Source organism: Schistocerca piceifrons, chromosome 5 (genome assembly GCF_021461385.2).
Source record: "Schistocerca piceifrons isolate TAMUIC-IGC-003096 chromosome 5, iqSchPice1.1, whole genome shotgun sequence".
In the NCBI taxonomy this organism is placed as follows: domain Eukaryota; kingdom Metazoa; phylum Arthropoda; class Insecta; order Orthoptera; family Acrididae; genus Schistocerca; species Schistocerca piceifrons.
The window spans coordinates 303,249,586-303,267,459 of record NC_060142.1 but is presented as its reverse complement, the minus strand read 5'-3'; the positions used below and the strand labels follow the sequence as shown (position 1 = coordinate 303,267,459).

Below are 17,874 nucleotides of genomic sequence, written 5' to 3'. Positions count from 1 at the left end.
TTAAAATTGCTGCTAGTAATTTTCCACTGCTTTACCAGTGTACAGATAGGATGGAACGTGATCGCTTGGTCTTGTTTATCAATAAATTGATACTCCATCGGCGCAATGTGAAAGAAATCCTGGACGCAAATGGTGTTAGGGTTCTGGTTGATTTGCTAACACTAGCTCACTTACATACAAGCAGGTGAGTTTATCTGCAAAGAAAAGATTACTCCTTACTCTGCATTTTAAATTTGTAATTATTGACAAATGTTACTTTTTAGGGCAGTAGTACCAACACAATCCAACGTAATAGAGGCTGGCCCAAATATGGTCCAAGAGACTGAGAAGGAATGGCATTTTGGAAATTCTGGAAATTCAGGAGAGCGAAAGGGCCCATTTAGCTTCAAGGAGGTAATTTTTTCCCAAAAATTGTGCTTGCAATTGTATTTTGCAAGTGTTACTTTGATGCTAAGCTTCTGAAGTAACAAAAATACAGCATTATTGTATATAGATTTATTAGTTGCAGATTAAAACAATATTCTCAAAATAATCACTGAGTGTTAACTATGAAGTTTGATATTGATGCAAGCTGCATTGTACCTGAAGATGAACACTGTACTTGCCTCTGTACTATTGTTTCAAACTGATTTTTTGTACAGGTGATACAAACCTAACTTCAAAACTGATTTGTGATCTGAAACAATGTATTAATGTGTTGCTGTAGCTTGAGTGAAACAATTTCATAGAGACAGAAAGTTATTTACTATGCTTAAAATTTTTGTTTCAAGTTAAAAGAACTTTGGAATACTGGTGTCCTGAATGCTAAAACAAAGTGCTGGGCACAAGGCATGGATGGCTGGAGAACACTGCAACAAGTGCCTCAGTTGAAATGGTGCCTTTTAGCTAAAGGAAATCCAGTTTTAAATGAAAGTGACTTGGCTACACTCATATTGAACATACTCATTCAAATGTGTCAGTATTTTCCTAGTAGGTAAGTGCAGTTTTCTGTAATGTTGGTGGTGTATGCCCATTAACTTGAAGACAGGAATTCTACTTCTCAGAATATAATTTTATGGTAGGGAATTTACATATATAAAAAGTTATACATCTTCAGTTACTTTAAAACTGAATATAATTTTTGTTTGTGGATAATTTCATTTACAAGAAACTGCATGTAATAAGACCTGCATTGTTTAAATAGTAGGAAGATGGTTTTTGCAGAGTGGTGATGAGCTATTGCACTGTGAAGCATGTAAAAAATAGCACACATTGCTAGAGTCATAAGTGCACTTGAACGCAAAAATTAGCTGTATCTCCATGAAAATCAGTGAATAAATTTTTCCTGCCAGAATTAAAATTGTTCAGTCACTTTGCAATACATACTATGCCATGTCAAAATTCCTGCGTAATCATTTGGATTTCAGACTGCCACAGTTCCTCTAAATAAATTTGCTGAAATTTTGTGACAATTCTCTCATCTAGTGAATGGCTGATTACTGCTACTATTCTAGCTCAATGGCTCTATATCTTTATAGTTTGACTGTACTGTTGGATATGTGTTAAAACTTCATAGTAAATTAATACATAAAATTGTATTTACATAGGCTATTGAACTTTTACAAGATAAAAGAGCTTGAATTGTCACATGAAAGAGAATGCCTTGACTGCAGACAGATATGTGTTAGGAGTTCTAGGTTCATAATATATGTTAATGTGTTTATGGGTAATTCTTGTTATTAATTGGGCTTACTCTCAGATGATGAAATTATATTGGTTAGAGCATCATTAGGAGAAGGCTGCAAGATTTCAGATTCACTTTGCAATTAAATTAGTTCTTACAAGGGAACCTCCCCACCGCACCCCCCTCAGATTTAGTTATAAGTTGGCACAGTGGATAGGCCTTGAAAAACTGAACACAGATCAACCGAGAAAACAGGAAGAAGATGTGTGGAACTATGAAAAAAATATGCAAAATGTACAAACTGAGCAGTGCATGTGCAAGACAGGCAACATCAAGGAGAACGTGAGCTCAGGAGTGCCGTGGTCCCGTGGTTGGCGTGAGCAGCTGCGGAACGAGAGGTCCTTGATTCAAGTCTTCCCTCGAGTAAATAGTTTACTTTCTTTATTTTCGCAAAGTTAATATCTGTCCGTTCATTCATTGACGTCTCTATTTACTGTAATAAGTTTAGAGTCTGTGTTTTGCGACCGCACCGCAAAACCGTGCGATTAGTAGACGAAAGGACATGCCTCTCCAATGGGAACATCTCACGTATTTAATGCACTCTCATCCAAAGTAGCGAACAGTGAACTGCCAGCCAGGGAGCCTCGTTAGCAGTAATACCCTCCCTTCCGTGCGCTGTAGCCGACTGACGTCGTGTGTTTCGATGTATGTTTAGGTCCCCATACTACGTCGCAGTTACCTCGCATAGGACGGACAGATAATAATTGTCTGAAAATAAAAAATTAAACTTTTCTCTCGAGGGAAAACTTGAACCAAAGACCTCTCGTTCCGCAGCTGCTCACGATAACCACGTGACCACGGCCTTCCTGAGCTCAGAATAACCTATATGTTGCATATCTTGCGCATAGACTACTCAGTTTGTATATTTTGATTATTTTTTTTATAATTCCACACAACTTCTTCCTGTTTTCTCGATTGATCTGTGTTTAGTTTTTCAAGGCCTATCCACTATGCCAACTTATAACTAAATCTGAGGGGGGTGCGATGGGGAGGTTCCCTTGTTAGTTCCAATAATGTTCTCCAGTCTCTTAAGTTCAACTCTCGTTAATTTTTTGAAATTCTAATGCAAACAATTCTTCTTAAAATTGTATCATATTACATATTGTGACTTATTGTGAATAGTGCACACTCCATTTCAGCACTTGACTTACATGCATCTTGGAAATAACTGTTACACATTTTGATCATTTTCTCCAAACTGTACAAACCACTAGCTGATAAGCAGCACATGCAAAAGTTATAGCCAAAACACCACACAGTTTGGCTTTCATAAATTTAATGTATGTAAAATGCTACAAATGAGTGATGGATTGCAGTTGGGTATATCACTACAGATAACAGTATTGTTGACCTGTTGTATTTTCTTCCAGCCACTGTGTGGTGCATGGCCTCTTGAAAAGGGAAGTGTACTTACGAGTGAAAAACTACATCAATTACTTTCCACACATTTTACTATTCAGCTCGCCTCCATTTGGTGTTCTCCAGGTAACGCTGAAGAGCTGATAACACTAGTTGCTGGACAATCTTTGGATCTCCTGCATAAAGCACATGTGACAGCACATGTTATCTGACACTGCAGCGAATGTAACTGGCTCTTCTCAGGGTCTCCTGACAATAAATCCTGAACAGTTTATCAAGAAGGGATAAGCTGGGCCAAATGCCAGGTAGATAGTGATATTGACATCGTAGCCATTCAGGAAACCCATTTTGACAGTGAAGACCACTTAACCAAAATAGGGAAAATAACAGGATAAGAACTGTTAGGAGTCACATATCACTGTACTTACAGAGTTGCTACATATGTTTGCTCCTCTGTGTGAAACATATTCACCTGATTAAGACATCCATGACCAACAAGTCATCATCAGAAGGGGAACTTTAACAGTGATCACACAAAATGGAAATATAGGACCAATGATTGCAACAGTGAAATACTAATGAACTGGGCTGATGATAACAATCTATTTCTACTATTTTCTGCAAAACAGAAGGGCTCTTTTAAACCATTAACTTGGAATGTAGAATACAACTCTGATTTGTGCTTCGTAAGCAAAGATGATAACATACCACTGCAAGGAACCTGCAGAGTACTTAAAGATTTTTCACACAGCCAACATTGACCAACCCTAATTGAAATAGGAATACCGTATTTACTCGAATCTAAGCTGCACTCGAATCTAAGCTGCACCTGAAAAATGAGACTCGAAATAAAGGAAAAAAAAATTTTCCGAATCTAAGCCGCACCTGAAATTTGAGACTCGAAATTCAAGGGGAGAGAAAAGTTTTAGGCCGCACCTCCAAACCGAAACAAAGTTGCTCCATTGTAATATGAGACACAATTTAGGTCGAATGAAAGACGATACAGCTACAGTAGTTTGGTTCAAGTCGTAAGCTTAGCAGTTAAGCTTTACCAGGTAGCCATTGCAATTCGTCAGGCACTCGTCCGTATTTATACGGGTACCCTTCCTTTTTCACGTGCTTCGTCTGGTTTGAATCGATTGCTTATTTTGCTTTGATCTGATAAGTGCCGTTTTCTTTGTTATGGGTGTTTACGTCACTCTAAGATGAAAATGCATTACTGTACTGTGTAATGCATTGTTTGTCGCATTTTGATAGTGCGTGTTTATGGCCTGTCGCCGCTCGCGGCATAACTTGCTTTTGTGCGCGCTACCGCCGCTTAAAAAAAAAAAAAAAAAGAGGAATCGTCTAATTAGCGAAACAATGGCAAGAGACTGCCATTTGTTGTTACTTACACTGCTGCTTTCTTTGATAATGATCAAAAAGAACCAAATGCGTATGATAGAACATGTTCTGAACGAGAGTTTTGCGAAAATTTTCCTCCGTTTGAAAATCTTTGCGGCCGCTTCTTTAGTACATCAAATTCTGCACAGAAATTTCTTACATTCAAAATCTAGTCAGTTGTCGTGCTTCATTTCTGACTGTATCACTGTTAGGCATAAGAATAATACCAATATAAACATGACATGATATGTAATTCTTCCGTGTTTGCTGTTGTCTCACTCTAGTTTTGTAGTTTATTACGCAGACAGGATTTAAATGAGAGAGCAGCAAACACGAAAGAATACATGGCAAAATGTTTATATTTGTATTATTCTTATGGTGAAGAGAGTACTGCATGTGATTCACATTTCATCAGGTTCCTATTAGCAACCATCTCTTCTCACAGGTAGGAAAAAACTCGGAACGTAGAGTTGGCCATATTGACAAACATCCCCAACAGTCTTGCCAGTCGGATTTTCGTAGTACATTGAAATTCTGCTACATTCAAAGATGAACAATACGGAATTTGTATTTACTTCGTTGGATAATGTATGAAAATGCAGTGGTCGAAACTCGGGGCGGAGAAAAAAAAAAGCTCGTCTTCTACCTTTTTTTTTTAAATTTATTTACTGATGCAGAGGTTTTGGCGCCAGTATTTATCTTTGTGCCCACAAAGCATGCTTGTGTAGCGCTACATATATTCGACGGCAGAAGTTAGTTGTGGCGCACCTATCAACATTTTTCAGAACTTCCGCTTGCTTTGCACTCGATTGTAAGCCGCAGGCGGGTTTTTGAATTACAAAAACCGGAAAAAAAGTGCGGCTTAGATTCGAGTAAATACGGTAAGCATCCCTCTCACTGTGTCCTATCCCTGTCCCAAATGGAATTTTAAAAAGGTGAAATGGAAAGCTTGTCCATCCACCCTAACAAATGCCTATGCTGGAGTCTATTTTCCATTGAAAGCTCCTAATGGTTCACAAGAGCAGTGACTGAAACACCAAAGAAGACCATGCATAGGATTACATACCAGGATGGAATGATGGTGTGAAGAACTATACAAGGAGTTCCTCTAAGGAGAGGATGAACACACTGGGCTTGGCTTGATGTGAGAAATGGTCAGAAACAGTCATGAACCTTGACTTCAACAGACCTATGAGAGAAGCTTCAACATTTTTAAAGAAATTAGGCGGAAGTCTTAAAGATGCAAGAGATGAAGTGCCCTTACGAATCATGTTGCGGCTACTTCAAGAACTCCATGGGACCAAGCTTGCACCACCCATATGAAAAATGAATTCTTATCTTTGAAGCTATGTAACCCTTACCAACTCAATTTGGTGTCAAAGTGAGAAAGGCACCAGGCTCCAATGAAATTTCTTGAGTTCCTTCTAAACTGTGGTAAATATACCAAAAAATGGCCAGCAGAATTCTTTACTAATATAATGGGGGGGTGAGAATCTCAAATGAAATGAAAAAGTCCAATGTCATCGCTATCCTCAGGCTAGGAAAACCAGGCGATGAGCCTAAAAGCTGTCATGCAGTAGCCCTTCTTAGCTCCCTATACAAACTTCTTTAAAGAGTCATCAACCAAAACATCTTGGCTATAATACTTGAAAAAATTCCAATTGAACAGGGCAGTTTTTGCACAGATAAGATAATGTCACTCATTACGTACGTAGAAACAGGCTTTCAGAATTGTTTAAAAACCTCAGTTGGATGCATAGTTCTCTCAGCAGCTTATGACACAGTATCTTAAAAAATAATCTAACTTATTCGTAGCAGGCTTACTGACAGGTCATTCTGGGTCGCAGTGGGCAACAGAATAAGCTTTTCAAAGAAACTAAGTGACGGACTTTCTCAGGGAAGTACATCTCCTATATGCATGAAACTAGATCTTGTAAGTTTGAATATGTCAATGACTGGATGCTGGCAGCGGGACATAAAAATTTTAAAGAAATGGAAGCCATCTTAATGTCTGAGCTCACGATAATGGGAACTTACATTCAAAGGTGGAAACTGAAACCAAACTCCACCAAGACAGAGATGGCTTTCTTTCATTTTTGCAATGGAGTGGCAAATATACAGCTCCAGGTGTCTTTTGGTGACAGACTGCTACACCGCAGTCAGCACCCAAAATATCTAGGAGCTACATTGGAGTGGACACTGTCCTACAAAAAACATCTGGAAAGCACCGCTACAAAAATACAAACTATGAACATCATTCTACATAAGCTATGTGGAACAATCTGGGGCTTGCACGCGCGCGCGTGCGCGCGCGCGCGCGCGCGCGCGCACACACACACACACACACACACACACTGCAGTGCTGTATGACCCAATGAGAATTATCAGTGCTACACTAAATCAACACCCTTAGAATGACTGTCCATATTGCGCCACATTTCGCCCCCTGGACTTCAACGAAAAGCAGTCCCTGTGTGTTTAAATGCATACAAAAGAACCTGCAGCTCCCTATCCATCAAGATACAGTTACTCTAGAAAGAAGCCAGCTTCAGTCAAGAAAACCATCCATGGTAACAGCCTTGGAACTGCACAAGTCTCAGTTGAACTCAACTGTCTTGAGGGAACAAGACTGGACAGAGGCTTGCGTTCCAAATTGCTAGAACTTTTCCTCCATAAGAAAGAAACCCCCTCTGCGTTTGACCAGTCACATTGAACATGGACAATGTTGTTGCTAACAGAAATTATGAATACCGAACTTCTTTGCATGTTTGTGGGTGCTCTGCGAAGCTGAGCCAGTGAACATGAAGTAAGCCATTCTGATAGGTGTATGAAACTTCGTCATGTACAGGGTGTTACAGAAAGGTACGGCCAAACTTTCAGGAAACATTCCTCACACACAAATAAAGAAAAGATGTTATGTGGACATGTGTCCGGAAACGCGTAATTTCCATGTTAGGGCTCATTTTAGTTTCGTCAGCATGTACTGTACTTCCTCGATTCACCGCCAGTTGGCCCAATTGAAGGAAGGTAATGTTGACTTCGGTGCTTGTGTTGACATGTGACTCATTGCTCTACAGTACTAGCATCAAGCACATCAGTACGTAGCATCAACAGGTTAGTGTTCATCACGAACGTGGTTTTGCAGTCAGTGCAATGTTTACAAATGTGGAGTTGGCAGATGCCCATTTGATGTATGGATTAGCACGGGGCAATAGCCATGGCGCGGTACGTTTGTATCGAGACAGATTTCCAGAACGAAGGTGTCCCGATAGGAAGACGTTCGAAGCAATTGATCGGCGTCTTAGCGAGCACGGAACATTCCAGCCTATGACTCGCGACTGGGGAAGACCTAGAACGACGAGGACACCTGCAATGGACGAGGCAATTCTTCGTGCAGTTGACGATAACCCTAATGTCAGCGTCAGAGAAGTTGCTGCTGTACAAGGTAACGTTGACCACGTCACTGTATGGAGAGTGCTAGGGGAGAACCAGTTGTTTCTGTACCATGTACAGCGTGTGCAGGTACTATTGGCAGCTGATCGGCCTCCACGGGTACACTTCTGCGAATGGTTCATCCAACAATGTGTCAATCCTCATTTCAGTGCAAATGTTCACTTTACGGATGAGGCTTCATTCCAACGTGATCAAATTGTAAATTTTCACAATCAACATGTGTGGGCTGACGAGAATCCGCACGCAATTGAGCAATCACGTCATCAACACAGATTTTCTGTGAATGTTTGGGCAGGCATTGTTGGTGATGTCTTGATTGGGCCCCATGTTCTTCCACCTATGCTCAATGGAGCATGTTATCATGATTTCATACGGGACACTCTACCTGTGCTGCTAGAGCATGTGGCTTTACAAGTACGACACAACATGTGGTTCATGCACGATGGAGCTGCTGCACATTTCAGTCGAAGTGTTCGTACGCACAGATTCGGTGACTGATGGATTGGTAGAGGCAGACCAATTCCATGGCCTCCACACTCTCCTGACCTCAACCCTCTTGACTTTCATTTATGGGGGCATTTGTAAGCTCTTGTCTACGCAACCCCGGTACCAAATGTAGAGACTCTTCATGCTCGTGTTGTGGATGGCTGTGATACAATACGCCATTCTCCAGGGCTGCATCAGCGCATCAGGGATTCCATGCGACGTAGGGTGGATGCATGTATCCTCGCTAACGGAGGACATTTTGAACATTTCCTGCAACAAAGTGTTTGAAGTCATGCTGGTACATTCTATTGCTGTGTGTTTCCATTCCATGATTAATGTGATTTGAAGAGAAGTAATAAAATGAGCTCTAACATGGATAGTAAGCGTTTCCGGACACATGCCCACATAACATATTTTCTTTCTTTGTGTGTGAGGAATGTTTCCTGAAAGTTTGGCCGTACCTTTTTGTAACACCCTGTATATGTTCTTGACAAAATAATTTGTATGTAATAGAGTTCATTGTGTTTGTAAACTATGTGCTGTAGCTACACTGATATTGGCATTGGTTTTTAAATGATATGAACAGTTTTTGCAGAGTGGGGAATGAAGATTAAAAGAGAGATGTTACAGGAGACAGCTTGTTCTGTTTGTCCTTACAAATCAGAGCATCCAAGCTGGTGCTGTTTTGCCTTCTGGAAGGCATTTGATAGTTTCTCACTGTTACTAAATGAACAAAATCTGATTTTTTTCTGAGTATCTGACAAGATTTGTGACTGGATTCAGGACTTTTGTAAGAGATAATATGTTATTCCTAACTGAGTGTAATACACTGTGACTTCTGACATATACCAAGGGAGTATTATTGGGCCATTACTGTTTGCAATATCTATAAGTTAATAGCGGATAATGTCAGAAGCTCCATGAAGCTTTTTGCAGACAATGCTGTTGCCTGCAAGAAGGTTGCAATGCCAAAAGACTAGCAGATTTCAGGAAAACATATAGTGTGTTATTGATTGCTTTAGAACTGACAGTTGTCCCCAAACAAAATTGAATGTGACATATAGTGCATAAATGACCACAGAGATCCATTAATGTTTGATTATGCTATTATTAAAAACTCACTGGAAACAGTAACAGTCATAAAATATGCATCAAGAATAACCTAAAGTGGAATGTTCACATAAAACTGGTTGCAGTAAAAGACTGATATTCAGTGGAAGAACCTTATGGACATGTAATTCGTCCATGTAAGAAGTGGCTTGTGAAACACTTGTCCAATTGAGCGTTGAGTATTGTTGGTCAGTCTGGGACCCTCACCAATCAGGATGTAGAGATGATACAGAGAAGAGCCAATGGCACATTTTGTCATGTGACTGTTCAATGAGTGCAAGAATGTTACAGAGATCCTTGGCAAACTCCAATGGCAGTTGTTGCAAGAGAGGCATTGTGTCTCGTGTAGACAAGTTTTGAAAGGGTATGTTCGAAGAAGTGTCAGTTGGCATGGTACTTCCTCCTGCACATTTTGCAGAATAACCTTGAGGAGGAAATTTGAGAAATTGGAACTAATACTGAAGTTTATCAATAGTTGTTCTTTCCAGGCACCGTTCGTAAATGGAATAGAAAATGGGGGAAATGATAGTGGTGGGTGAGGTACTGTAAGATTGTAGATGTTGTTGTAGATGTTGATGTACGAAGGGCCCAATAACAATGTTGAGAATGTCTTGCAAGGTGCTGTTTTTGTCATTGAACTTCAGTTCTTCTTAAAGTAATCTTCTTACTGTGTGAGACAGTATATTCTCACAAAGCACTTAATGAAGAGTCCACTCTGTGGTCCTTGGTAATGATTTATTAATAATATTTCGAAGTGTGCACAGCCACTAATATGGAAAATACCTCTGCCTACAGGTGATCCCTTTCTCTTCATGTAAGAGTGTAGGTCCCATGGAGCCAGTTTGGGCTATAATACAGATTAGTTAGTGTTTTGAACTGGGATTATACTTGTTTTGATAGAACTGTGAGAATGAACATTGTAGTGGAGAAACCAGGTCCCAGTTGGACTCACATTGAGCAACTTGTTCTGTATTCTTTCAGAGAGCACAATAAAACTTCAAAATTATGAGGCGGAATTGCTGGCCAGTACTTAACTTCAGCAGAAATGTTGGCACGGCTGATACGCACATGAAAGTACACACACTGCACAACAGGTTGATTTTCTGCTAAGTGTGTACACTGCCTTTCGTTCTAAAGAACTTTTATCTGCATCTGCTTTTTTTGAACCATTGGAAGTCAGTGTCAGTGAAAGATAAACCCATGGAAGGCAAAGAATTTTCAAGTAGTGGTTGTAATTGTTCAACTTACTGATTATCACTAAAATGTATTTAATAATATGAGAGAAGATCAGATGAAAAGGAGACAGACTACATAACAAGCATGGCTCAGACATCCGTATCTCAGGTAGGTGTGTGCATGGAAGTGCCATTTATTGGGAATCAGGAAGGAACATCGCAAATGTTCACTGCTTGTGATGTTCATTTGTTTGACATGCTCGACATGAGGTTAGCGAGTCGTGTGTGTCGGACTCCTCTGTGGAAGCCAGGAATGTGGAATGAGAATTTAGAAGTGAAATTCATGCCCAAATCTGTGCTGTGTATAATAAACACAGTATGTCGTGTGCATGTGTTCGTGTGAAATAAATGATTTCAAGTAGGTTGGGTGTCACTGAAAGACAGCAGGCAGATAAGACAGCTCATTATACCACTACCCCTTCTGTCATTGCTGTGGTGTATCCCATTAGACATGAATGACAAGTGGGTGGTGGAAGACATTCAACTCATGTTGGGAAACAGTCACAGTACTGCTCATGTCATGTGAAGCTCTGGAAAATCTGGCACAGTGGGTTCCCCACAGCCTTATGGAGGAGCAAAAGTTCAACAAAATGTCAGCATCACTGCAGCACTTGTAGTGGTATCACATGTAGAATATAATTTCCTGTCCCATACTGTCATGAAAGATGAAACATGGTGTCATCATTTTGAGCCAGAGAGCAAGTGTCAGAGCCAACAGTGGAAGTGAATGGACTCATCCACACTGAAAAAATTTGAAGCCATGCACGTTAAGTCATAATGACCCTCTTCTTTGACTGTAAGGGCCAACTTGCTGATTGATTTTCTAGAACTTAGTGCGACAGTTAAAGCAAATGTGGACACTTAGAAAAAACCAATGTGCACCATCTCGTCCAAACGCTCTGGAATGTTGGTGGACAGCATCACTCTGCTGCCGACCCACGTGTTGCTAAGGTTGTTTTGACTGTGGTGCAGAAATTGTGGTGGGAAGCCATTACACATTATCTATACAATCCTGATCTCTCCACATGCAACTTACATCTATTAGATGCCCCGAAGAGAGACATTCGTGGCCATTGATTTACTTCAGATGAAGAGATGGATGCCTGGGTACAATCGTGGTTCCATAGGCAGCTCCAAATGTTTTTCCACAAAGGCATTGATCATCTTGTCTCACTGTGGGATAAATGTGTTAACAGTTATGGTGATTACTTTTGAAATAATAAATAGTTTACCTACTTTTCTCCATGTGTCTCATTTTTATTTGACTGCTTCTTATTTAGTAAAAATTCAGCACATGAAATGAGATGGTTTCAATCTATGGCAGACAGAGAGTGGATAGCATTTCTTCTAATAGGCACTTGTTGATGAAATTGCACGCCAAATTAAATTGAGAGTTACTGCTGTATGCTTTCGTTAGATGAACAATCTCATGGTTTTCAAAATTAACACAACAGCTCTTGCATAGAGTATTGGTTCACTGTGCCTGTACTGAAACCACGTCCTCAAATGTTGGATAGTAATGAGAGTGATTCTGAGATGCCTGCATAAGATCTTCTTTGTAATGTCATTTGCATCATTATGAAGGTAGGCTGCAAAGTTTTTAACTACCATTTATAAGTATAAATTCATCATATACTTTGTTCTAAATGAGGTAGCTTGGTAATGTCAGTGCAACAGTGTATTGTTGTTAAGCGTCGTGAACATTGATATGTGTAATTTTTGTAATGATACTGTTAGAAATTGCGAACAAATGCAATCTGCAGTTGTTTTTGATAAGTGATCACTGCCACATGTTTTGTGAAAAGAATGTTGAAGACAAATAACACACTGTGTAAAACATTTTTGCTTCAAAACAGTGTACTCCAGCACAGATGAAACTGAGTCAAGCCTGGGCATCCACATAAATTTTTCCAGGAAAGGTCCAGACTCTAAAATTGACATTTATGCTATAAATGAACTGGTGAGTTTAGAGACATGTTGTCACCCAAAAACTAATTTTCATAGGTGACATACCGAACATTATTATACCCAAGACAACTGATGCTTATCCACTCAATATATGAATGAAATCTCTGTACTCCACTCTCTGGAGACTGGGTGGGCAGTGTGGGTTGAGTGGTGAGACTAGATCCCCCTATTGTCCCCCCTCCCCTTTTTGTACTCCAGTGGAGTCATGGTAAGTTCACTTTAAATCTTTTGGTACTGAATAAATTAATGAAAAAGAGATTTATGAGCACTGCACATATGCTGGGAACTGGGTATCAGTTCATTTTTATTCTGAAGGTGGTGGTAATAATATTCAGATGTGTTATGTTAGGAGATAACAACAGTAAGAGATGCAAGACTGTCAGTAGAAATCTAGTATGAACATACGGACAGCATCATATATGAAGGTCTGCTTGGAGAGTGCAGTGGGGATCATGTATGTTGATGCCAGATCAAAAACTTGATTTTAAAATTGTATTCAACAAGCTTCAAGACAGTGCGAAGGAAGTACTGCACTGTTGCATCATTGCATGTGCAATGTACATCCACTGTTAGGTGCTGTTTTATAAATGAGTATTATACTGAATTGGAAGCAAATTTCCTGTCTCATCTAACAAGATAAAATATTGATTGGAGTCTTGCTGAAGAAAGTTCATTAAGCTCAGTGGAAGTTATGTTGAAAAATAAAATCTATTTTTGAAAAAAATAAGTGTTATGTACCCCTTTATTATTTATATAGTAGCTGATTAGCCAGTGTTACCCATCATCTGTTATGCAGGAAGAGGAATCAAAATGACCTGTAGCATAAAATCAAGGTTATTTTTCTAGCATATTTTAAAAAGTAATTCTTTTAATATATGTAAACTGCGTGTTACTATCTGTAATTTACCAATATTAATTTATACATTGTTTTTAGTTCCGCCACCGAGAGTAAGAGTAAATAAATTACTTAAGCAAAAAAGTGTGTGTGTGTGTGTGTGTGTGTGTGTGTGTGTGTGTGTGTGTGTGTGTGTAACACATCCTATCTCCCCCCCCCCCCCCCTCCTTTCTTATGAGCCCAGCACTCTCTTTGTGTAAATACACTTATGAGCAAGAATTCAGTGGTGTTACTGCCAGTTTTGGTCCTTTTTTTGTTGTCACATAAAAGTTTGTTATGTGAGAAATGAACAATAATTTTAAGATTGTAGATGAACCCCAGCCTTGAAGAGATTAGAAGTCAAAACTCAGTTTCAACATTCATTAAATTGCTGTCCTCAGATTTATAGAATTTTTGTATGATGGAGTTACAGATTTTGTGATGTCTCATAAAATTACTAATTTCTTGTTATTCATCTTAAAACCACTGAATTCGTGTTATTTTTCATGAACTTTTCCTGTCCCTACTTACGATCATTGCATATCACCCTTATCCTACTCCTGCTTTTAATCCTATCCATAGTGGTAAAATGTCATCTGAACTGTCCCAGAAAACTATGATATCAAAGCAAAAATTAGTCATTTTTGATTGCTTCTACACATCAGTTCTTTGACATCCTTATACAAGCAAAAATGCAAAAACTGGACAACCCCCATTGTGGGATTCTCCAATTAGTCATTTCTATCAAGTCTGATTTAACTAGCGCAGTGTGTTCCAGAGCTATGTTAGGAAACTGACTGTGTCTCTCTCTCTCTCCCCCCCTCCCTCCCTCCCCCCTCCCTCCCCCCTCTCCCCCCTCCCACTCCCCCTTCCCCCTCCCCCCTCTCCCCCTCCCCCTCTCCCCCTTCCCCCCTTCCCCCTTCCCCCTCTCCCCCTCCCCCTCTCCCCCTCCCCCTCTCCCCCTCCCCCTCTCCCCCTCCCCCTCTCCCCCTCCCCCTCTCCCCCTTCCCCCTCCCCCCTCCCCCCTCTCCCCCTCTCCCCCTTCCCCCTCTCCCCCTCTCCCCCTTCCCCCTCTCCCCCTCTCCCCCTTCCCCCTCTCCCCCTCTCCCCCTCCCCCTCTCCCCCTTCCCCCTCCCCCTCTCCCCCTTCCCCCTCCCCCCTCTCCCCCTCCCCCCTCTCCCCCTCCCCCCTCCCCCTCTCCCCCTCCCCCCTCCCCCCTCTCCCCCTCCCCCCTCTCCCCCTTCCCCCTCCTCCCTCTCCCCCTTCCCACTCCCCCTTCCCCCTCCCCCTCTCTCCCCCCTCCCACTCCCCCTCCCCCCTCTCCCCCTCCCACTCCCCCTCTCTCCCCCCTCCCCCTCTCTCCCCCTCCCCCTCCCCCTCTCTCCCCCCTCCCACTCTCTCCCCCTCCCCCTCCCCCTCTCTCCCCCCTCCCACTCCCCCACCCCTCCCACTCCCCCTCCCCCCTCCCCCTCTCCCCCTCCCACTCCCCCTCCCCCTCTCCCCTCCCCCTCTCTCCCCCTCCCCCTCCCCCTCCCTCCCCCCTCCCCCTACCCCACCCCCTCTCCCCCTCCTCCTCTCTCCCCCCTCCCCCACCCCCTCTCCCCCTCCCACTCCCCCTCCCCACACCTCTACCTCCCTCCCTCCCGCCCTCCCCTCCCACCCTCCCGCCCCTCTCCCTCTCTCCCGCCCCTCTCCCCCTCTCTTTCCCCCTCCTTTCTTTCCCCCTCTCCCCCCTCTCGTTCCCCCTCCTTTCTTTCCCCCTCTCCCCCCTCTCGTTCCCCCTCCTTTCTTTCCCCCTCTCCCCCCTCTCTTTCCCCCTCCTTTCTTTCCCCCTCTCCCCCCTCTCTTTCCCCCTCCTTTCTTTCCCCCTCCTTTCTTTCCCCCTCCTTTCTTTCCCCCTCCTTTCTTTCCCCCTCCTTTCTTTCCCCCTCCTTTCTTTCCCCCTCCTTTCTTTCCCTCTCCTTTCTTTCCCCCTCTCCCCCCTCTCTTTCCCCCTCCTTTCTTTCTCCCTCTCCCCCCTCTCTTTCCCCCTCCTTTCTTTCTCCCTCTCCCCCCTCCTTTCTTTCCCCCTCCTTTCTTTCCCCCTCCTTTCTTTCCCCCTCCTTTCTTTCCCCCTCCTTTCTTTCCCCCTCCTTTCTTTCCCCCTCCTTTCTTTCCCCCTCCTTTCTTTCCCCCTCCTTTCTTTCCCCCTCCTTTCTTTCCCCCTCCTTTCTTTCCCCCTCCTTTCTTTCCCCCTCCTTTTTTTCCCCCTCCTTTTTTTCCCCCTCCTTTCTTTCCCCCTCCTTTCTTTCCCCCTCTCCCCCCTCTCTTTCCCCCTCCTTTCTTTCCCCCTCTCCCCCCTCTCTTTCCCCCTCCTTTCTTTCCCCCTCTCCCCCCTCTCTTTCCCCCTCCTTTCTTTCCCCCTCCCCCCCTCTCTCCCCCTCTCTCCCCCTCTCTTTCCCCCTCCTTTCTTTCTCCCTCTCCCCCCTCTCCTCTCCCCCTCCTTTCTCTCTCCCCCCTCTCCTCTCCCTCCTGGATATGTCAAATGGCACTGATATTCACACTTCAACTGTATTTATCCCTTTACAATGGTTTTATGAAATAATTACTGTGTGGGATCTATTGAGAATATTTCTCCCAGTGTTATGAAGCACATAACTTGCTAACACTTTTGCTGTCTCATTTGTTGTGAGGTTGACCCAGTCACAAGTTAGAAGGGTCAGTCAATTTTTTTTACTCTTTTACCTGCAGCTAGAACTGACTGTGTTCTTTACTTGTATCTTATGGCCAAGAAATGAACCATTCCCTAAAATATCCTGCAAACCAAATTTTTCATTTTCTTGGCTCACCAAACGTGTCGTTCAACACAACACTTTTTTCCCTCCATTTGCTGTTAGCTTTAAGTGCCATTTAGAATGTACCTTGTAGCTAACCATATAAGGTCATTTTGTTGCAGAGATGCTGATGATGCTATAATTCGACCACTGCCTAGAGTGAAGCGCCTTTTGTCTGATCCATTGTGTTTGCCACACGTGGTGCAGCTGCTACTCACATTCGATCCAGTACTGGTTGAAAAAGTTGCAACCTTGCTCTGTGAAGTCATCAAAGACAACCCTGCAATCTCCAATCTGTATCTTACTGGTGTTTTTTACTTCATCCTGATGTATACTGGCTCTAATGTACTTCCAATTGCCAGATTTTTGCAGTTAACACACATGAAACAGGCCTTTAAAGCAAGTGATGTAAGTAAAAACTGTTTGCAATTTTATTTTATGTATTGCAATGACGATAATAAACATCAATCACTCATAGTGTAAATGTATCAGTTGTTATACAAAAATGATAGCAAATTGTCTGACAGTCTGCTTGTAGTAATTAATTACTGTATTTTTTATACCTCTCATATTAAAATGTCTTTTTTCTCGATTTTTCTCCTCTACTTGATTCTGAAAAATGATGTGATGTCTTTATCTTCTTTTTCTTGAATGATTTAGCTCTGATGTAGTTTGTAGCATGTAAAGTAGTGAAAGTTTTTAGTGGTCTGCACTTATTTGATAAATTTTATGCACTTGTCATTGTCTTGATTTGTGTAGCATTTACTCTCTTGGATTAGATTATATTAAATTATAACAAACAACAAAAATGACGTAATAAAGGAAAAAGGCTAGAAGCAAGCTATGATAGATTAATTTGTGACAGCAAAAGTAGTTTCTTCAAGAGATGGTTGCTGCATCTATGACTAGTTGAATGAATGTGTCAGCAGATCTTTGTTTCTTCGACATGATAGATAATGCTCTTCTTAGTGACTGGTTTGTCAATAGTGCCGTACAGTGTCAACAACAACATGTGAATATAAAATCTTATTCTATGTGCAATCTTTTCCCAACACTCAAATTGCAGGTTTAGTAATACCTTCTATGTGACAGAATGGTTGAATTACTTTTCCATTTGAAAATTGGATGTCTTATTAGCCTACAGATTGTGGTTAATTAAAGGTAAGTGGTTGCTACTTGGTTATTGTCACACTTGCTATAAAATTTTTTGTTGTCTGTAAATTATGTTTCTAGAGGATCTTAATTATGGGCTAGTGCTGCCAACTTTCATATGGCCGCTGATAAAAGGAATGGACTTCGTGCAAGCGCAGATGATAAGCATTTTAAGTGGCATAGTATGATACTGTCTGTGACTTTGAAGTAATCTGTTACGTTATATTCCAGACATTATTATAAAATAGTTGAGACACCTGAATCCTCATAATTCAGTCATAACTGTGAAAAGACTAGGTCAACATCTGAAACAGTTGC

The 17,874-nt window shown here is 41.7% G+C and overlaps 1 protein-coding gene across 1 annotated transcript in view; it reads left to right on the top strand.

Annotated features, from left to right (window-relative positions):
• Nucleotides 1–17,874, top strand: part of LOC124797828 (dnaJ homolog subfamily C member 13) — a 344,782-nt gene that overhangs the window by 134,070 nt on the left and 192,838 nt on the right. The window contains 4 exon segments of the mRNA XM_047260865.1: nucleotides 39–184; nucleotides 264–393; nucleotides 771–973; nucleotides 16,527–16,812. Coding sequence (XP_047116821.1) covers nucleotides 39–184; nucleotides 264–393; nucleotides 771–973; nucleotides 16,527–16,812 — 765 coding nt within the window.